The 22,500-nt window shown below is 36.5% G+C and overlaps 1 protein-coding gene and 1 long non-coding RNA gene across 2 annotated transcripts in view; one reads left to right on the forward strand and one right to left on the reverse strand.

Annotated features, from left to right (window-relative positions):
• The window catches only part of LOC136827034 (uncharacterized), a 132,076-nt gene extending 116,324 nt beyond the window's left edge, over positions 1-15,752 (reverse strand). Inside the window, exon 1 of the long non-coding RNA XR_010849782.1 lies at positions 15,554-15,752. This is a non-coding gene — a long non-coding RNA (uncharacterized lncRNA). The remainder of the gene's footprint in view (positions 1-15,553) is intronic.
• Positions 15,753-17,519: 1,767 nt separating this feature from the next.
• Positions 17,520-22,500, forward strand: part of LOC136827255 (ABC transporter F family member 4-like) — a 20,538-nt gene continuing 15,557 nt past the window's right edge. Inside the window, exon 1 of the mRNA XM_067085028.1 lies at positions 17,520-17,600. Within this exon, the coding sequence (XP_066941129.1) occupies positions 17,520-17,600 (81 nt within the window). The remainder of the gene's footprint in view (positions 17,601-22,500) is intronic.

Genomic DNA, 22,500 nt, shown 5'->3' on the forward strand with positions numbered 1-22,500 from the left:
GCCTGTATTATATCTTTGCCAGAAGCACGATTATGGATAAATTAACCTTACATAAAATAAAAACTGCTGGGGATAGAGGGGTGCAATTTGGTTTGTTTATAATTGGAGGGTGGATGATCAACATACCAAATTGCAGCTCTCTAGCCTCAGTAGTTTTTAAGATCTGAGGGCGGACAGAAAAGTGTCCGGACAGAAACAAGTGTGGACGGACAGACAAAGCCGCCACAACAGTCTCCTTTTACAGAAAACTAAAAGTGATATAAGAAGCGTCCACAACAAACAGCCCAAATTTCAGCTGGACCCAGAAAGAAACAGGGAACTAACCGCTGAACCATAAACGCTGAAATGAAACAGGGTTCGCCAGAGACGAAGCAGGTCTCGAATGGAACGGGCCAAATGTTCCTGCAGCAAGTAAGTGTTAGGGGAGGAATACATCATACAAGTCATACCCAGTTTCATTCTATCTGCTTGAATGAACGGTGTGGCAAGAAAATCTAACTGCGCACTCTCTCTCTCTCTTTCTCTCCGGTGGACAGCCGCTTCACCTGCGTTAACTCGTAACGGAGGAAAATAAATCACTGTGAATCATATTGCAGTGAAAGCATCTACGGTCGAATTTGTTATTGAATCATATCTCGGACTTGAGTCTGTCTCGAGCTTATGCTTGACTTCACAAGAACAGCTTCCTTTTTATTTTATTTAAGAAATCAATTAATAAATGTAAATGGTTAGACAGTTACCGATTTGTATCGAGGTGACCGTACATGATTATTAATTATACAGTTATTCTTGTATCAGGAGTAACAGATTATTGATTGGAAAACGCAATATCTAAATTACACTAAATTGTATATTTTAGTGATAACTAAAATTACGTCAACTGGTTTTGTGAGAATTCAGAGAATTACTTGATAATATTCATCGAAATCTGGGAGAAGTAAAATGTTGAGCTTTATATTTAATTGTGCACTTGAAAATAAGATATAAAAGAAAAATATACATACACACACACATATATGCATATATATATATATATATATATATATATATATATATATATATATATATATATATATATATATATATATATATATATATATATATATATATATATATATATATATATATATATGTGTGTGTGTGTGTGCACTATGGATCAAGAAAAATTTCATGGAGGCACCAATTTTTACTATATATATATATATATATATATATATATATATATATATATATATATATATATATATATATATATATATATATATATATATATATATATATATTCTATAATATTTTATATTTTATTTATTATTTTTCTCCCCATTTTTATATTTCTCATTCATGTTATTATCTAAATCTTCAATATTATTATTTTGTCATTTTTCACGTTGGGGGCACGTGCCCAGGTGGCCGCCCCCCCCCGAATCCGCTAGTGTATATATGTGTGTGTTCCGTGCCATCGAGACAAGCAGGCAGACTATGTCTATGAGAATGAAATGAATGAAATCATTACTTGTCATCACAATTTATACACATACTTCTGGGATGAGTCTGCTTAGCAGGAGAGAAGCAACCGCGCATGCGTCGGTTAGGAACGGGCTATATCGATTCAGACGGGATTCTGTCTATTTCTGTACCTCTGAAGAGATAAATGACAATTTTTCCGTAGCATCTGCGGTTTGCATTCATCTAGGTATGATTTTAAACGATTCCTATGAGGGTGGGTGGCTACATGCCTTCGTCTCTTCCTCAATTATGAGACCAGGGTCAAATTCATTTGAACTTTTTCAAAGCGAGGAGGTCATGAGTTTTTTGAAACATTGTTTAAGTAATATTCGACTGTGTATATTCCAATCGAATCCGCGCTCTACAGTCACGAATACGACGGGAATATGTTTACAACAGAGTCGATATCAGCTTATCTCTCTCTCTCTCTCTGTATAGCCGAGTGTCAAAGTCGACTGTTTATGCTGTTTCTGAAACAATGGTCAAGGATCGAATCCTGGCCTAGGGAGAAGTACTTATTTATCGGTTATAGTTCTCTGTGGGTGTAAGTTATTCTTAAAAGACTGTGACATATTGCATATTAAAAGATATTTATCGTTACATACTTACATATTTTTATGTATATATATATATATACATACTGTACAGTATATATATATGTATATATACATATATGTACATACATATATATATATATAAATACACACACACATACATATAAACTGCGCGCGCGCGTGTGTGTATATGAGTTCTCCACTTGCCATTTCATTCACCTTTTACTTTTTTTTCCGTCTTTCACCGCATACATCTGTTTCAAACTCTTATACATACATATATATCCTTTTTTCCTATTCGCCATTTCCCCTTCCTCTTTTCAGCTCTTCTGCTTCTCCCCCTTTTATCAGCCATTCGCTGCTTTTAAGCGCTGAGCCGAGCGAGGTATTATTATTATTATTATTATTATTATTAAAAGACCCGCCTCAGTAAATTCTGCATTTAGTGGTAAACACATTCGTATAGAAATAGTAGTAGTCTCCTTTTTCTCTCCTTCCTCCTTTTTCTCCCTCGCCCTCAATCCTCTCTCTCTCTCTCTCTCTCTTCTCTTTCTGTGTATCTATCTATCTGTCTATATATATATATATATATATATATATATATATATATATATATATATATATATATATATATATATATATACATACATTTTTTGGCTGAGTGGTAAACGAATTCATATAAAAATATTAGTAGTCTTCTCTTTCTCCATTGCCCTCATCCCTCTCTCTCTGTATATATATATACATACATATATACATATATATACATATATATATATATATATATATATATATATATATATATATATATATATATATATATATATATATATATATATATATATATCTTGAAAGATTGGTAAACACACTCATATAGGAATAGTAGTAGACCATTTTTCCTTCCCCTGCCCCCTTCAGTATCTCTCTATCTCTCTCACTTTCTCCCCCCCCCCCTCTCTCCTGTGTATATACAGTTTTGTAGAACAATTTTTTTGCAGTGTGGACGACATATTCATATAGTAATGGTGATAGTCTCCCTTTTCCTTTCCTTCCTCCCCCATCCAGCCTCTTTCTCTTTCCCTCCCCCCCCCATCCAGCCTCTTTCTCTCTCTCTCTCTGTATATATATTTTTATATATTTTTTTGGCAGAGTGGTAAACATATTCATATAGAAATAGCAGTGGTCTCCTTTTACTGTCACGCATCTCTCTCTCTCTGTCTCTCTCTTTATATGTATATGTATATATATATATACACAGTATATTGTATAACTACTTTTTTGGCAGTGTTAATCTCCTTTTTTCTCCCTCGCCCCTTTCGCAGCGGCCCCCCCTCTCTGTATACATACATTTTATATAACTATTTTTTTGGGCAGAGCAATATATGTTAAGGGATATATGCCCTTACGTAAGAGGCTTTTCACTGAATGCATTTGCGTCCCGAACTTATTTGTTTTTTCCAGAAGGCTCTGTATATTCTGAACAAATAATAATAAAAAAAAAAATACATTATGAATTAGCAGAGCCTTTGGTCCCGTGGTGGTTTTTTTTTTTTTTCTGCGCTAAGAGTTTGAGATATAATCACAACATTATTAATTTTTTTTTTTTTTTTTTTAGTTGCTTCGGGGTATACCAGGATCAAACGCTGCTTAGGTTTGTTGTTGAATACTGAATGAATTAAAATCTAATTTTAATTCGGTGAATTAACGAACGATGGGATTTATTCTTCACCGGATTTGAGGAATAAAATATACTTCGAGACTGATTCGCTGAACAGGTCGCACTTTTATAGTTCTGGGGAAATATATAAATGCCTGAGTATTTGCAGGAACAAAAAACATTAGTTTTTTTTTATGGACGTGGAAAATACAACTAAATATATACTGTATATACGTTCATTCAGCTATGAAAAAAGCAGTATCTTTCTTCTTCGAATTTTTTTTGTTATCCTGTGAATTTACTCAGCATTGAATAATGTTTTTGTTTCTGATTTCTAGAATTTCGAAATTGCAGTAAAATATTTCGGAATATAAAACATATATATATATATGTAAACAAGCAAAAGCCACAGAGATAAAAAAAAAGCCTAGTCTTTATTGCAAATAAAAAAAGTTCGTTAGTATGGTGGTAATGGAATATAAATAGCCTTATGAACAAATATAAGAATATTATTATTATACAGGAGTAGAACCCTATTCATATGGTACAAGCCCACAATACGGGCCATTTCCTTGAACTTCAAGCTTGCAAAGAATATGGTGTTCATTTGAGAGGGACCGCAGAAGACAATAAGAAATACAGAAGAGATTGGTTATTAGAAAACCAAGATAAACAAAGGAGTTAATGAACAAATAGATAAAAATATAAATGAATGATTAAAAGTACAAAACTATAGAGGTGAAAATTAACGGTAACATACTTGAATTACAAGAGAAAACATACACCAGAAGGAAGCGTTACTGACGTAAACATCACCCAAATAAGAACAGAAACACAAACTTGGAACTAGTCAAAATCATCGGTGTATCGACTCGATGAAATTCTTCTTCTTCTTCTTCATTCAAGAATGAAGCCCTTAGCAATTTCATCCGTTCACTTTGCTTTCCCCTTTAGCAAGAACACCTCTCTCTCTCTCTCTCTCTCTCTCTCTCTCTCTCCGAGCACATGCGAGCTTAGAAATCAGATTTTGCTTGCCCTATTTACATGCTCAGTGGCGCCTGCACTGAGCAATAAGAGAGTTTTGGGTACGTTGTGTGTTTTGAACACACGGCATATCTGCGCCTCTGAGAAAAATATGCGGGGCGTTTATGTATGTATGAGAGAGAGAGAGAGAGAGAGAGAGAGAGAGAGAGAGAGAGAGAGAGAGAGAGAGAGAGATGAGAGCATCAGTAAGTGGCGGAGAGAGACGAAAGAAATGAAGAGGGTGGGAAACATTTCAAAGCATCAGTAGCTGAAGGAGAGAGAGAGAGAGAGAGAGAGAGAGAGAGAGAGAGAGAGAGAGAGAGAGAGAGAGAGAGAAAATCAAAGATCACAGCATTAACAACTGGAGAGAGAGAGAGAGAGAGAGAGAGAGACTCAAAGATCTCTGCATTAACAAGTGAAGAAGAATGAGAGAGAGAGAGAGAGAGAGAGAGAGAGAGAGAGAGAAGAGAGAGAGAGAGAGACTTCATTTTCCTTCCCCAGACACTGATGGGGGCCCAGTACACTCCACACGGCTCCATGGAGGAGAAGAATCGCTGGCAATAAACTTGTTGCTGCTGTCTGGCATGCACGGTGCAAGCAACAGGTTTAATCAACACGCCCAAGGACGTGTATACAAAGCATGCAAATTTTGCTTGACTCCCGGGGAGAGAGAGAGAGAGAGAGAGAGAGAGAGAGAGAGAGAGAGAGAGAGAGAGAGAGAGACAGAGAGGGGTAGAGTCTGCAGGCAGGCGGAAAACTTTTCCTCCTTTTTATTTTTCACCGTCGAGAAAAAAACTGTTTTCCCCTGGGATCCATTTTGTGGTTCCAGATAGTTTTATTTCTCCAGTGCAAACGACGTGATGAATATATATATGTACAGTATATATATATATATATATATATATATATATATATATATATATATATATATATATATATATATATATATATATATATATATATGTGTGTGTGTGTGTGTTTAGATATATATATATATATATATATATATATATATATATATATATATATATATATTTATATATATATGTTATATGTATACATATATATATGTATGTTTATATAAACATATACACACACACATATATATATATATATATACGTGTTAGGAACAATCGTTTGTCGATTGTCCCCTTAGTGGGTTGTTGCCTCCTTTTTGTTGTTTTTGTGTTTTTCTTGCTGGCGAGCTGTCGTCTGGTGAATGGCGTCAGATATCGTCAGTCAGGTTCGTAGCAGCAACGAGTCACGTTGAGGGCAGCAGAGAGTATAGCAGCAGCAGGTATTCGTACCTGCGAGTCAGATCCTGGCAGCAGAGCAATGGAGAGTTTTTGAGGACGAGATGGTTGCCGTGTCGGCTCTGTCATGGTCGTCGTAGATGGAGGAGGACGTCAGTACGTTTATTGAGGACGAGATGGTTGCCGTGTCGGCTCTGTCGCGGTCGTCGGTACTGGAGGAGGACGTCAGCACTGTGTTTGAGGACGAGATGGTTGTCGTTCCGACTCTGTCGGAGTTGTCCTGCAGTGTTCTGTTAAGCAGCTTGGGGCTGTTTCGTCGACTCTATTGAGTTCGTCTGAGGATGTTTATCGCTTTGCTGCCTGTTAATATTCATGTTTTTGTATGTTTTGATTTGTTAAACTGTTTTATTGATTTGACCATTTATTGCTCTGGGTTTTATTTTGTTCTAGGTTCTGACTTTATGTAAATGTAATTATTTTGCTAATGTTTTTATTTTTTTTGACTGTCATTTGTAATGTCTCTGTTGAGCTGCTCATCCTTATGATGCTTTTGGTCATTCATGATATGTTCATTTATTTTAAATTTTAACTGAACCTGACTGACTGTAAATATGTAAATAACTAATTTGTAATAAACTAATTTTAAGGTAACTTTTTCGTTTTTGTTCTTCCTCCCTCCTTTGTTTGTCACCTCCGTCAGTCATTACAGCCCAATTGCTTGTTTATTTTAAAGAACCTGTCAGATCTCGAGAGGCGAGATCGTAACATTGGCGACCTTAGGCCAGGATTGGTTCTGTTTTGGCTGGCGGGGGTGTGAAGTATTTTGTTTGTAAAAAAAAAAATTTTATTGTAAATTTTTTTTTTTTTCTGTTAGGTGGGAGGTGTTAGGAACAATCGTTTGTCGATTGTCCCCTTAGTGGGTTGTTGCCTCCTTTTGTTGTTTTTGTGTTTTTCTTGCTGGCGAGCTGTCGTCTGGTGAATGGCGTCAGACTTCGTCAGTCATAGCAGCAATGAACGTTGAGGGCAGCAGATCAATTCGTACCTGCGAGTCAGATCCTGGCAGCAGACAATGGAGAGTTTTTGAGGACGAGATGGTTTCTCATGGTGTCGTAGATGGAGGAGGACGTGGTTCTGGAGGACGAGATGGTTGCCGTGTCGGCTCTTCGCGGTCGTCGGTACTGGAGGAGGACGTCAGCACTGTGTTTGAGGACGAGATGGTTGTCGTTTCGACTCAATCGGAGTTGTCCTAGTGTTCCTGTTAAACAGCTTGGGGCTGTTTCGTCGACTCTATTGAGTTCGTCTGAGGATGTTAAATTTTAATATTCATGTTTTTGTATGGATTTGTTAAACTGTTTTATTGATTTGACCATTTATTGCTCTGGGTTTTATTTTGTTCAAGGTTCCTTTAGTAAATGTATTATTGTGCTGCTAATGTTTTATGTTTTTTTTTTGACTCGTCATTTCAATGTCTCTGTTGAGCTGCTCATCCTTATGATGCTTTTGGTCATTCATGATATGTTCATTTATTTTAAATTTAACTGAACCTGACTCGACTGTAAATATGTTAACTAATTTGTAATAAACTAATTTTAAGGTAAGTTTTCGTTTTACCGTTCCTTCCTCCTTTGTTTGTCACCTCTCGTCAGTCATTACAGCCCAATTGCTTGTTTATTTTAAAGAAGTAGATCTCGAGAGGCGAGATCAACTGCGAGTATATATATATATATATATATATATTTGTATATATTTAAAACGGTTCTGATAGAATTAGCGAATAATCAAATATGGGGTTTGATGAAAAACAAAGGCATTGCTAATGGTTCTTTGCAGCGTCCTTCGGCCCCCTAGCAACCCCTTTATTCATTTTCCTGTACCTCTGTTCATTCTTCTCCCATTTTGCTATCCACCCTCTGAGTTATTTCATGGTGCAACTGCATGCCTGTTTTTTCAAACCTTCTCCTTTTGAACCAGCGCTGAATGACCTCAAAGGTCCCAGTGCTTGGTCTTTGGCCTAAACGCTATATTCCGTCCATGCCATGAATGATCAATGTCTTACGGACACTATTCAGTTCTTGTCATAAGTGGTTCTGAAGGGGTTGTATTATACAGATTAATGTGAATATGCTTCCAATAGGTATGATGTAAACAGCTTGGTGAATAAATTTTAAAAGGATAATATTAAAAATGTCATGCCAACGTTCCATAGTAGATATCATGACGTTATAATATACAGGTCAACGTGACTATGCTTCGAATAGGTACGATGATATAATTATACTACCGCTTGAACAGATGTTAAAAGGATAATATTGAGGGAGTTATCTTACCGGTCTGTTGTAGATATCCTGAAGTCAGAGATGGCTACAACTGCGTATTGTTTTGTATATGTTTAAAACGAGTTAGCGTGAAGTATTTGATAAAAAACAAACGTATGGTTGACATAGCATTTATATTCCTGTTACCATTCTTGAAATGAGTGTGGTATGCCTGTTTTTTAGTTTTTTGTAAAAGAAAAAAAACACAGGCCACCACCGGGCTGTGGCTGAAAGTTTCATGGGCCGCGGCTGAGAGCTTGGCCATGATCGTGCGTCTGGCACCGCTATATGTGCCAACCACACTGGCCACCACAGGGCTGTGGCTGAAAGTTTCATGGGCCGCGGCTGAGAGTTTCATACATCATTATACATTGTACATAAAACTCGATTGCGCCTGAGAAACTTCGACGCATTTTTTACTTGTTTTTAATTTGTTAATAATAATATATGGAGTCGATTTTTTGAAAACTGGATTAATTCCATTACAGACATTCTCCAAGTGGGATTTTAAAAACTCATAAAAGCACATACGGCCTATATCAGCCCAATACGACGCAAATAATAACAAATAAAATCTGTAATATCAAATCTGTAATATCTTTAATCCTGATATCCCCCTCAAACAAAGACAGCATTTGAACTGTGATGGATATTGACTTTCCAGTTATGGAGTGATCAAGCAGATTTGTCCACCCTGGTTTCACGTTTGTTGATGGTTAACTAAACTAAACGTTATGTTGTCTGAATTACGTTATAACTGTTCTAGCGTTGCGTGTATATATATATATATATATATATATATATATATATATATATATATATATATATATATATATGTGTGTATGTGTGTGTATGTATGTACTGTATGTCTGTATGTATGTATGTATGTATATGTATATATATATATATATATATATATATATATATATATATATATATATATATATATATATATATATATATATATCATACGCCTGGGCTAACTATCTTCTCAACAGATACGATAGCATCTGTACAGCAATCTGTACTTATTACAGAATTTAGGAATTAAACCTGTTACATGACATAATGACAGGAATTTTTTTTTACTCGGGAATTGTATTGCCTCTCTACTTCATTTATTTCATTTTATAAATGTTAGGTCTTGTGATGAATAATTATTAAATGCATGCTAATTAATATTCGATTTTGCTTTCATTACCGTCAACCAGCATTCATAGAGGTTTCAGTAATTCGGTAAGCTGTTGATTCTGCAATGTTATCAATAAGGATATTATTCTTTTGTTAACATTTTCTTGAATTCATTACGTAATCTGTGATTTTGTCGACGTTATTATAGTGAGAATTTATCAAATGATGATGCATCTGTAATTAACGACTTTGGAAACGATGATATTGTTAGTAAGAATGGTAAGAAAAATGAGAATTTTGTTTTGTATAATAGTCAGAGAAGCATGATACAAACGACCAAGAAAAATATCAGTCATAAAACATGGAAATTGTCAGCCGCAAAACGTGAATCATAAGCAAAACAAAAACCGATACTTGACATAAACACGTCTGACTAAAGATGATGTAACGGCCGCCAGTGTAACAGCCGCAATATAACGCAACCGCGCATCCTAACGAATATATTAACATTGATCACAGCATCCACGAAGACCACGTTACATTAATCAAGTGGTCCATCTGCTTCAGAACACCAGCAGCATCCACCAGCACCATCTCCCCTCCAAGATGATATAGCGGATGCTCTGAACGAAATCCATCATGGGGTAGATTTTTTTTTGTGTGTGTGTGTGCCAGACCTGCGCTTGATATATGTTCATATTTCACAATTTTGTCCCGTGAATGGCTGCTCCACGCTCTTGTAAATGATTGTGTGTGTGTGTTTGTGTGTGTGTGTGTATGTGTGTGTGGTTTTATTCCGCCAGCCCCATTTTGACATTTAAGCTGAAATGCGCTTGTCCTCTTTACCGAGCGAATTCATGCGATATATTGCAGCGTAAATGTGGACTCACTTTACTTTTATGTATGTATGTATGTAAAGATGTATAGAAATGAACGTAGATTTATATGAATGACGTGTGCATCGCGTGTGCTTGTATCGTACGTGATTCGTTGATTTAAACATTGTTTGTGATGCATGAATAGTTTGGGGTCACAAACAATAACAATTTAGGTGACGGTAGAAAGACGTAGGGTCTCGTTACAAGAAATGATGATACAGTTATCGATAAGACGTTTGTTTCATGTGCAGAGAGAGAGAGAGAGAGAGAGAGAGAGAGAGAGAGAGAGAGAGAGAGAGAGAGAGAGAGAGAGAGAGAGAGAGAGAAAATTAAAGTTCAGGACGAATGAGATTCGATTTCCTCTGATGCTCTGAATGAACAGGATATTCGTATGATAATTACCTGACTGGATATAAGTTGAAAGATCACCTTCTTGGTATCCTCAAAGATTATTGGAGACTAGATTTGTCGCTAAATTTAAAACCTAACAATTACGTAACCATTTAGATTGGGGAATATTTGCATATTCAGCACTTTCTTACTGTTTAAGCTAATTTGCTATGTGAGTTGTGACGCCTGAATGCGAAGAGTTGTACAGAATTTTGCATGTTTTAGTAATAGTCATCAAAATACAGTACATTGCCAATTTACCCAAAAAAGAATATTTGAATTTGACACCTGAAAAGGTCAGATGTTGTAACTATAAACAAAATTAGTGGAAGGGATATCTTACCGTGAAATTATAAAGATGATTGAGAATATTCATTAATCACAGAGCTTGCTTCCCAAGAAGGAATTAAGACGTCAAAATAAAATTCAAAAAGACCAAGATAAACTACGCGGTAAACGTCAGGTAGGAAACGATTAATGGGAGCCATCGACCAAATGACGTGTGCTCCCAAAAACCGTCCACCCTTAAAAGAGAAACATCTATTTATTTGTTTGTTTATTTCTCCGACCAAAAACAAAAATAAAAAAATAAAAAAAAAAAAAAAAAAAAAGTTTCCTCCGAACTTCTGGGCAGAAATTGGGTCTGTCTGTTCACCAGAGGAGGGAGTGGGGAGCGATAGAGAAAGGGGATGGGAGGGGAGGAGGAGGGAGGGAAGGGGGGGGGGAGAAGGCGAGGGGGGAGAATGGAGGGGAGAGGGGATGGGGAAAAGAGAGGGGAGAGGGGAGGGTAGGGGAGGGGTGGAAGAGGGGGGAGGAGAGGGGGTGGGGAAAGGGAAGGATGGAAGGGGTGAGGATGGGGTGAAGGGAGGGGAAATGGGAGGGTAGGGGGAGGGGTGAAGGAGGGGAGGGTGAGGATGAGGGGCAGGGTAGGAGGAGGCTGGGGAGGGGGAGGAGGATGGGAGGGGAGGGAGGGAAGGATGTGGTGAGGGATGGGGATGGGGTGTGGGAGAAGGGGTGAGGGAGGGGGTGAGGGAGGGGGGGGAGGGAGAAGGAGGGGAGGGAGGTGTAGGAAGAGGAGAGGAGGGGAGGGGGGGTGAAGGAAGGGGAGGGGGAGGAGGAGGGGAGGGGAGGAGGGCGGGTAAGGTAGGAGGAGGGTGGGAAAGGGGAGGAGGAGGGGAGGGGAGAAGGTGAGGGAGGGGGGGGAGGGGTGAGGAGAGGGAGGGGAGGGGGAAGGTAAGGATAGGAGAGGGGGTGAGGGATGGGGAGAGGAAGAGGGGAGGTAGACGGGGGATGTGTAGGAGAAGGACGGGAGGAGGAGAAAGGGAGGGAAGGGGGCAGGAGAAGGGAGGAGGGGGTATGGGAAGGGGTGGGGAGGGGGAAGAGGGGATGGGGGAAGGAGTTGGGGGAGAAGAAGGGTGAACAGGGGATGGGAGAAACGGTTTAGTTAAAGATAAAATGCAACAAAAGCCTTGGTAAAGCCAAGTGACCTTTCGCCCTTACGTTCATCATCATCATCATCATCAGAGAGAGAGAGAGAGAGAGAGAGAGAGAGAGAGAGAGAGAGAGAGAGAGAAAGAGAAAGAGAGAGAAAAATGGAGTACCTGTCCATCCCCCAAAAAAACTACAAAAAAAGAAAAAAGCAAAATCCACAGTCATGATGGAGCGAGCAGACTGGCGCAGCCATTTTTAACCACTTTTTTTTTGCTCTTTCTCTCTCTCTTTTAATTTTCGTTTCGCAACAGTGGCTCTCTTTTTTTTCTCTCTCTCTCTTTCTAAAAAAAAAAGAGAGAGGAAAATGGCATTTTTTGGAGCGTGTGTATGGATTCAGATGATGCGGTCAGTCATATTGGTTTAAAAGCGTTTCGAGAGCACGGAGGACCATTTTTCTATCTCTCTCTCTCTCTCTCTCTCTCTCTCTCTCTCTCTCTCTCTTTGAGTTTTACAATATCATTTAAATTTGTTTTCAAAGATATTTCAGTTTAATGATCATAATGTTTTTGAATTTAATTTAAAATCACCAAACTTCTTAATTTAAAAAGAATCGTTTAAACGTAAGATAAAATTAAAATAATATAAAATGAAAATTTAATGTTAGGTAAATAGGAAATTCGTGAAGGTACAAAGACTGACCTTTGAAAAACACCATTCCCTCTTAATTTTAAAAGTGTTATATATGTTTAAGATAAATTTAAAATAATATAAAATGAAAAGGTGCAAAGGACTGACCTTTAATTTTAAAAAATACTGGCCATCAAATGGGTTATTAACGTTAAGAGGAATTAAACCGACAATCGACTATTATGTAACAGCAAGAGTCCCAGAAGCTGATTCTCTGTCTGTCCTAACTTCTGTTCGTTTGTTTGTTTACTCGGACAACGTATTAATGTTGTATGTGAATCCACGTCATTAAAGATAAAAGTCTAAACAAGTCGTTTGTTCGTAAACCTTTTATATAATATCCCAAATTCATTCTGAACAATATCCCAAATTCACTCTAAATAATATACCAGATTCACTGTAAACAATATCCCAAATTCACTGTGAACAATATCCCAAATTGACTCTAAATAATATCCCAAATTCACTCTAAACGATGTACAGATTCACTCTAAATATATCTCAGATTCACGATCAATACTATATCAAATACACTGCAAACAATATCCCAAATTTACTCTAAATAATATCCCAAATTCAATGTAAACAATATCCCAAATTCACTCTAAAAATATCCAAAGTTCACTCTTAATAATATACCAAATAATATCCCAAATTCATTCTAAATAATATACCGAATTCACTCTAAATAATATCCCAAATTCACTCGAAATAATATGCCAAGTTTATTCTAAATAATATACCAGATTCACTCTATATACTATCCCAAATTCACTCGCTAACTCACTTCCCATGGAAAAAGAGCTATATAGCGCACGTGGGGGTCCTGGCTCTAAGGCAAGAGGGGATATGTATATATATAAACACACACACACACACACACACACACGGAACACTACCCCTCGCATGATTTAATAATAACGAGGGAAGGTTATTATGCCACCTCCTCCCCTCGCCAATGTGTCACCGTCGCCAAATGAGAGAGAGAGAGAGAGAGAGAGAGAGAGAGAGAGAGAGAGAGAGAAGAAAAGAAAGCGGCGCCGGCCGAGGGATATAATTCGCTCTCGCTTGACACAAGGATTTCCCCGCGAGGGTGCCGTTAGGGGTACCGAGCCTCCTCCGGGCAAGAAGGGCGCCGCGCGTGGAGCGTCATTTATTCACGCGCAAACGGAGAAATCACTTCAACATGCTAATGAATGTCTCCCTTAATATGGAGGATAATTAAAGCGATCGGGGATATAATCTCCGCATCGCTCCTGACATTATCCGGTCAGAGTCCGCCATTATATATCCCGGACGCTGGCGACTCCCCCTGTTTTCGCTCTGTTTGACCAGGCTTGGCTCTTGGCTGTTTTTGACTGTATTTCAGGGTACCTGTTCGTCATTTTGCAATGATTACAATGCGTATATACTTCATACAGCTTCCCTTTCCTCATTAAAGCATAAAACGTTGCATTTTGCGACTGGCATTTAAGCTGTATATTGACGTAATAGACAGGAAGTGAATTAGGCTAATCTCTAGTAACAGATAGTCAAGAGTTTAAAGTTTAAATCCTTCATTGCCTCTGTAGACTTAGGTAGTGATTTATGTACCTGGTAGCGAGTGTAATGAAGTGCTTTACATCATGCATCACAGTCCTAAGTTTAAAAAAAAAGACTTATTAACATAATGACATCTAGGCCTACCTGCCGTTAAGCATTTTAAATGGGAAACGTTTTTACAGACTGAAAAGGCTAGCAAAGTAATTTCTTTACATTCAAACTTTGGAATGATACTTTGAGAGATTTGTTAAGTAAGGACCATTATAAGAAAGTAATTTTGACTCATTTGGAATAAAAATGCTCTTGATAGAATGGCAAAAAAAAAAAAAAAAATGTCGGCCGAATCATTAGGCTTAGGCCTAGCGTTTCCTTAGCCAAGATTCTTACCTTTGCTGTTACCATAATTAAAGGCTCTTTTTAACCTTAGCAGGATGATTAGATAACTTTACCATAGAAGAATTTTCTTTTATACATTCGGGGTCAGTTTGTACTTAGAATAAGAGTTAAACTATATAGTATCTTGCCAAATGAGTAGTTTGAGGGTACCAAATTTCATTTTCTCGCTGTTACCAATCTATGAGACTTATCGTTTAAGGAAAGCATAAATTAAACCAGGATTTGTTACGTATACATAAAATAAAACTATTTTCCTTTGAATCGAATAATGGCAGCTATTTTCTTCGATTTAAGTCGTCCTGAAATAGTCTCACCAAGTGTGACGTGTCGGTTCGTCGAGAAGCCACATGTGAAAAGTGCAGTTTGTTAAATGATTCACATCTGATTTAACACGTCTAAAATTGAAGAATTGGTGGGATAGACAGCATCCTACAGGCCTACCTACTGCAAAGACTAGTTAATGACTGACAAATACAGGTGTCTTTATGCAGGTGTTTTTAAAGGGCGAGACATGTCGACACAACTAGTGACGCATAGGCCTAGGACTGTTACAACTAAACATCACTAATATAGTGGAAGGCCTATTTTATTTTACACCATGTGGCATATATAAGATTCATGACGCCATGATTTTTCAAAACTAAAATCGCTGCTGCACAAATTAGCTACAGAAATATGCTGGAAATATGAGACATGTTAGCCGAGAAAGCCAATGGATCTACTGCTATCCCGACATTTCAATGGCCGCGCAAATTATGAGTCAATAAAAAATCTATTATGCTCTGATTACCTGTTGTAGGTTACTCCATCGTCTCTTGAAGTATTCCCGCGCCTATTTCTGCAATTGCAAGCTGCTTGGCGTATCACTATGAAGAAAAATAACGGAAAAATCGAAGAAAAACACCAAACACCCATTCAATTTCCGCGGTTCCCCGCGTTACTGAAGCTGCTGCGAGGGCCACCCCCCTGGTGGCGGCGCACCGAACTACGAAGTTCTAGTTTAAGAGACCTTATTTATCAAGTCTCTGGTAGTTTGTTTATGAATATATACAGTATATGTATAGATATATATATTTATATGTATATATACACTAGCAGAGGCATTTTAATATAAGGTCTACTATATAATATTACGAGAGTGGCGTTGCTTGGCAGCCTCAGCCACGCGGGAACAGTGAAACTTGAGTTAGTGTCAAGTGTTTTCTTCGATTTTTTTCCTTATTTATCTTCAACAGTGATACGTTATGCAGCTCATAATTGCAGAGGCATACACAGGAATACCCCAAGAAAAGATGGAGTAACATGTAACAGGTAATCAGAACTTAATAAACTTTTTATTGACATGTAGCATGTGCCGGTGACATGTAGCTTGTGCCAGTGATTTAAATGTCTCGCTAGCAGTAGATACACCTTTTTTTTGTTTACATTTCTTAGCCTATATTTTCCGCATATATCTCTGGAATAGAAGCGCAGTGGCGATTTCAGTATTGAAATCAGAACATTATTTATCTCATATATGCCATATACTATAAAATTAAATAGATTTTAGGGGGTTATTTATAATGCTTAGATATCATAGGCCTAGGCCTAGGCTTATAGGTTATTGGTTGTGTCAACGAGTCTTGCCTTTAAAAACAAAAATTGGGTGGGCTGTGTCGTCTACAAGGCCGGTGGCATTTTTGCGACACAGTGTCTATGGGTGGTGAGAGGGGGAATAAATGATAGTGTGGGTATGTTGAAATCAATTTATTTGTTATTAGCACGCAGCGGGATTGCAGCGGCGGTGTATACAAACGATTGAGTATTGGGCAATGGTACAAGAAGTACATTGGCAATGTTGCCTTGCATTTTCCTTTTTCTTCTTTTCATGGTCTGCTCTGAGTCGTTTTGCGGAAGTCATCATCGGGGCCTTCTTCATCGTTTCATAGGTAGGATCCAGCTCGTTTGGCCGAGCCGTTACCGGCCGTGATGTGTCTGGTTGAGTTGTCATTGGTGGGACGGATCTTGCTGGCTGCGCAGGTTATGTCATTGTTGTTTAGGCTGAGTCTTGTCACGTGATGAGGCATGATGACGCAATTTCCCGAAGGGGGGTTAGTACCGTCAGTGTACCTCATGCGGTGCACTGTAGGCAATACTTGAGGTTCTTTGCAGCGTGCCTTCGGCCCCTAGCTGCAACCCCTTTCGTTCCCTTTACTGTACCTCCTTTCATGTCCTCTTTCTTCCATCTTACTTTCCACCCTCTCCTAACAATTGATTCATAGTGCAACTGCCAAAGGTTTTCCTCCTGTTACACCTTTCAAACCTTTTACTGTCAGTTTCCACAGGACCATTGTGAAAGCACAAGATTATACATATGTATATATATAAATATATACATATGGTATATGTATATATACACACATATATATATAGACATATACACATATATGTACATGTATTGTATATATATACATACAGTATATATGTATACTGTATGTATATATATATACATATAATCTAGTGGTTTCACATTGGTCCCATGGATGAAGACGATAAGAGATTCTCACGAGAAAATAAAAAAAGGAGACTTTACTTATGATATATATATATATATATATATATATATATATATATATATATATATATATATATATATATATATATATATATATATATATATATATATATATATATATATATATATATATTATATATGGCTTATCTATAAATACGTCGAGCATCGTCGATCGATCGATCGGAGCGATAGAGAATTGAGAATGATTCAGCAGGCATCAGCAGGTGGCAGCAGTAGGCAGAAGCAGCAGGCAGCAGAAGGCAGAAGCAGCAGGCAGCAGAAGGCAGGAGCCTATTTCTACTGCTTTGTCGAAAACAGACGTCACAGTTAAACTATTATTCTGTTTTCAGGCGAAGGGAGGGAGGCACCGAGAGAGAGAGAGAGAGAGAGAGAGAGAGAGAGAGAGAGAGAGAGAGAGAGAGGAGGGGGTTGGGAGATAGGAGAGGTGTCAGGTGTTCATTTCCTTTATAAAATGCAGCGAAACAATGCATCAAACGAACTCATGTTAATTGACAGATGTCAAGGTTCTCCTCTCTCTCTCTCTCTCTCTCTCTCTCTCTCTGTGCCATTATCAATATCAACTTGAACTGGCGCCGTTCTTAATATAATAGCGGCGGTCCCTACTGGACAACACAGAGTTATTGGGAGGATGGGCCGCCTGGGAATTGTAGCCAGTTCACGCAGGTGGAAAGGTGGGCAGGTGAGTTGGGACGGCGGCGGGGAGGGGAGGGGGGTTGTATTGAAGGCGTAGGGGAGAGGTCTTAGGAGAGGGGAGAGGGGCGAGGTGTTAAGAGGAAGGTGGGGGACCCCCCCTGTAATACCTGACTGTTAGGTGCCGGGCTCAAACCCAGACCATAATAATAATAATAATATTAATAATAACAATAACAATATTAATAAAAGTAATAATAATGATTGCACGATTTTCCAAAAGAGTCCCTCTTTGTACGAACAATGACAGAATGGTAATTATTTTTTTTTATCGATGGATAATCAAACGATCACTAATGTTTTAGGATTAAAAAAACCGAACGTCCAGCGTTTAATGTTTATTTGCGACGCGGAACTGAACTGGGGGGCGCCGCGCCGGAGCTTTTTTTTTTGAAATGCGGCACGTGACGTCATCCATAAAAAAAGCCAATGAATCCTTTCGCAAAGATTTCCCGTAGGGGGATAGTGCCGTCTCTGCATCTCATGCGGTGCACTGTGGGCATTACTGAAGTTTCTTTGACCCTAGCTGTAACCCCTTTCGTTCCTTTTACTGAACCTCCTTTCATATTCTCTTCCATCTTAATTTCCATCCTCTCCTAACAATTGATTCATAGTGCAACCGCTTTGAGGTTTTCCTCCTGTTACACCTGTCAAACCTTTTCCTGTCACTTTCCGCTTCCACTCTGAATGACTTCATAGGTCCCAGTGCTTGGCCTCTGGCTTAAATTCTATATTCAAATTCAATTCAAATTTCGTAAGGATTAAGTCGTTTTTATCAGAAACGGATTAACCGGGGGAACACTTTTCATTAGTTGAAATGCGTCTCCTTTCCTCCGGTTTACACGCGCGTGATGATTGTCCATAACTCTTCGTGTCAGTGTGCTTAATGTATTACTATTTAAAACGTTAGATATTGTGAGTTACTGTAATACTAAAAGTTATGGTTTCTCAGTTTCTGGGTAGGATATACTGTAGGTCGTAGTATCTGGAAAACAGTACAGTTATGTTTCTTCTGAGGAACGAATTTTGGAGTAAACGTAATTTAGATGGCTTACTTTCTTTACGTGTATGTGTATATGTGTATATGTATATGTATATGTATATGTATATGTATATATATATATATATATATATATATATATATATATATATATATATATATATATATATATATATTAGAGAGAGAGAGAGAGAGAGAGAGAGAGAGAGAGAGAGAGAGAGAGAGAGAGAGAGAGAGAGGGAAAGGATATGTAGAGTTTGATGTGTAGGTCCGCATTCATTCCAACATTTGCAAGGTAACATAGGCTACACATAATGGTAGGCATTGATTCGTGTAGGCTATACACACATGTATAAATATGCGTACATATATGTATATATACATATATATATATATATATATATATATATATATATATATATGTACACACATCCATATATATATATAAATATATAAATACATCCATATATATATATATATATATATATATATATATATATATATATATATATATATATATATATATATATATATATATATATATATATATATATATATATAAATGTTACGTGACGTTGACTTTCTGATTTAGTCATCTCTTCACCGAGAGAAATGAAAAAAAAATGGATGACAAACCCTCATCAAAAGGAATAATATATTTCAGGCCACAATACGAAATTCAAAACTAAATGACAAGAAGCAATAATTATTTAGCAACGTCCAGCGAAAAAAAAAAAAAAAAACAAGACATTACAAAAAACTGAAAATAATCCTGTGTGAAAACAACGAATATAAAAACATGCTACTAAATTTTTTGGTTAAAATGCGACATTCAGATATTTTTTTTCTTTGATGAAGTCTATTGTGTTAGGAACAAAAGGGCTGGTGTGCGTTTTCAGAGCTTATTGTGAATTTCGTGAAATATTTCTGTTTTCACATTTTTTTTTTTACCTCAACTAACTTTCAAAAACTTTCACCATGCTCGCGATGTATATGCATATATAGTTTGTATATATTTATATATGTATATACATAATATAATGTATATACATATATATATATTATATATATATGATTTTATATAATTGTTTGATTTTAAATCACAAAAAATTATACCCACCGTATATATAGGCCCTTGTCTCTGTATATCTTGAGTTGCTGTGACCATGTTTTGGTAATAAGACGAAAGTACTTAGCATCTCCAGTGTTTCAATATTCCTTCGAGGCTGTAACTTGTTCATATATACATAGCTATCTATATATATATATATATATATATATATATATATATATATATATATATATATATATATATATATATATATATATATATATTTTTTTTTTTTAAAGAACCCCATAAAAACACCAAAGTGGCAGAAAGTTATAGCTATATTTTGGAGACGCTGTCTGTCTCCCTCAACAGGCAGGTAACGACTAAAACAAGAGTTACAGAACAGTGGTATTTATACCAATGAAGTAATGTTCTAGAAGTCAACCTCTACGTCATTCCTGTTGACAGCTTCTCCTTAATCTTCTTAACTGATGGTTGGAGGAAGATTTTATCTATCAGATCTGAAGATTTAGGAGAAGCTGTCAACACGAGTGACGTAGCGGCTGACCTCTGGAATATTCCTTCACTGGTATAAATACCACTGCTCTGTAACTCTTATTTCAGTCATTACCTGCCTGTTGAGGGAGACAGACAGTGTCTCTGAAATACAGCTATATACTGTATATAGATATATATATATATATATATATATATATATATATATATATATATATATATATATATATATATATATATATATATATATATATATATATATATATATATACACACACACAATCAAGGCACCTAGTTACAGTTATACACCTCAATTCCTTAAACCTTAATATTCACCACTTTCAAACGATACTTCCCATAAAACGAAAAGAAAAAAAATAAAATTAAAATATATACATTGACACACCCTCCACTCCGTAAGAACATGTCACCTCTTGATGTTGCTGAGAGAGAGAGAGAGAGAGAGAGAGAGAGAGAGAGAGAGAGAGAGAGAGAGAGAGAGAGAGCTGTTGGAAATTTAATTGAGTTTATGCCAGGGTTATCTATCCCTGTCACACGGGATGGGCCCAAAGGGAAATTTATTAAAACTACCTCAAGGTCTCGAGGACTGAATTCCCATTTAAGTTGAAAAAAATATATAAATATACTTTTGCGTGAACTAAGAATTTGGAGGAATAACCATTATTATTATTATTATTATTATTATTATTATTATTATTATTATTATTATTATTATTATTATTATTATTATTATTATTATTATTCAGAAGATTAAACCTGTTCATATGGAACAACCCCACAAGGGCTGTTGACTCGAAAGAACGTTATTATTATTATTATTATTATTATTATTATTATTATTATTATTATTATTATTATTATTATTATTATTATTATTATTATTCAGAAGATTAAACCTGTTCATATGGAACAACCCCACAAGGGCTATTGACTCGAAAGAACGTTATTATTATTATTATTATTATTATTATTATTATTATTATTATTATTATTATTATTATTATTATTATCATCAAGAAGATGAACCCTATCCATTTGGAATTTATTATCGAAAGAATATTATTATTATTATTATTATTATTATTATTATTATTATTATTATTATTATTATTATTATTATTATTATTCAGGGATGAACCCTATTCGTATGGAACAAGCCCACAGTGGCCATTGACTCGAAATTCAAGTTTCCAAAGAATATTATTATTATTATTATTATTATTATTATTATTATTATTATTATTATTATTATTATTATTATTCAAGAGATGAACCCCATTCACATGGAACAAGCCCACAGGGGCCATTGGCTCAAAATTCAAGCTTCCAAAGAATATGGTGTTCATTTGAAACAAGTAACAGAAGGCAAAGGAATACACAAAGAAGAGATCAGTAATAAAAAAAAATAAATTAACAAATAAATAAACAAATAGATAAAAATATAAGCAAATCATGAAAATACAAAGAGAATCGTTTTGAGGTTCCAATTGTACGACGTCCTCAGTAGGGAGGCCGTTCCACAGTCCGACGGTGTGAGGAATAAAAGACCTCTGGAACTGAGAAGTGCGACAGCGAGGCACATTTATCGACGAGAATTCTCATTCTCCAAGTTGGCGAATGTTTCCCATTCAACCCAAAAAAAAAAAAAAAGAATCATCAAAATACCAAATTAAAACTGGGAAAATTAGCCCCCCCCCCTTCTCCATTTGTTATTCAGGGGGATTTTTAATTAATGTGAACAATATGCTGCTCAGAAGATTGGGCAATGAAGAATGATAAAGTTCTTCTTCGTCGTAGTTTGGTTATTTGTTTCTCGAAGGGAAAAACAGAATTCCTTTCCAAGTCTTTTCTTTCGGGTATCTGGAATTAAGGTAAATGTCTCGA

The sequence above is a fragment of the Macrobrachium rosenbergii genome, chromosome 41 (assembly GCF_040412425.1).
Source record: "Macrobrachium rosenbergii isolate ZJJX-2024 chromosome 41, ASM4041242v1, whole genome shotgun sequence".
Classification (NCBI taxonomy): domain Eukaryota; kingdom Metazoa; phylum Arthropoda; class Malacostraca; order Decapoda; family Palaemonidae; genus Macrobrachium; species Macrobrachium rosenbergii.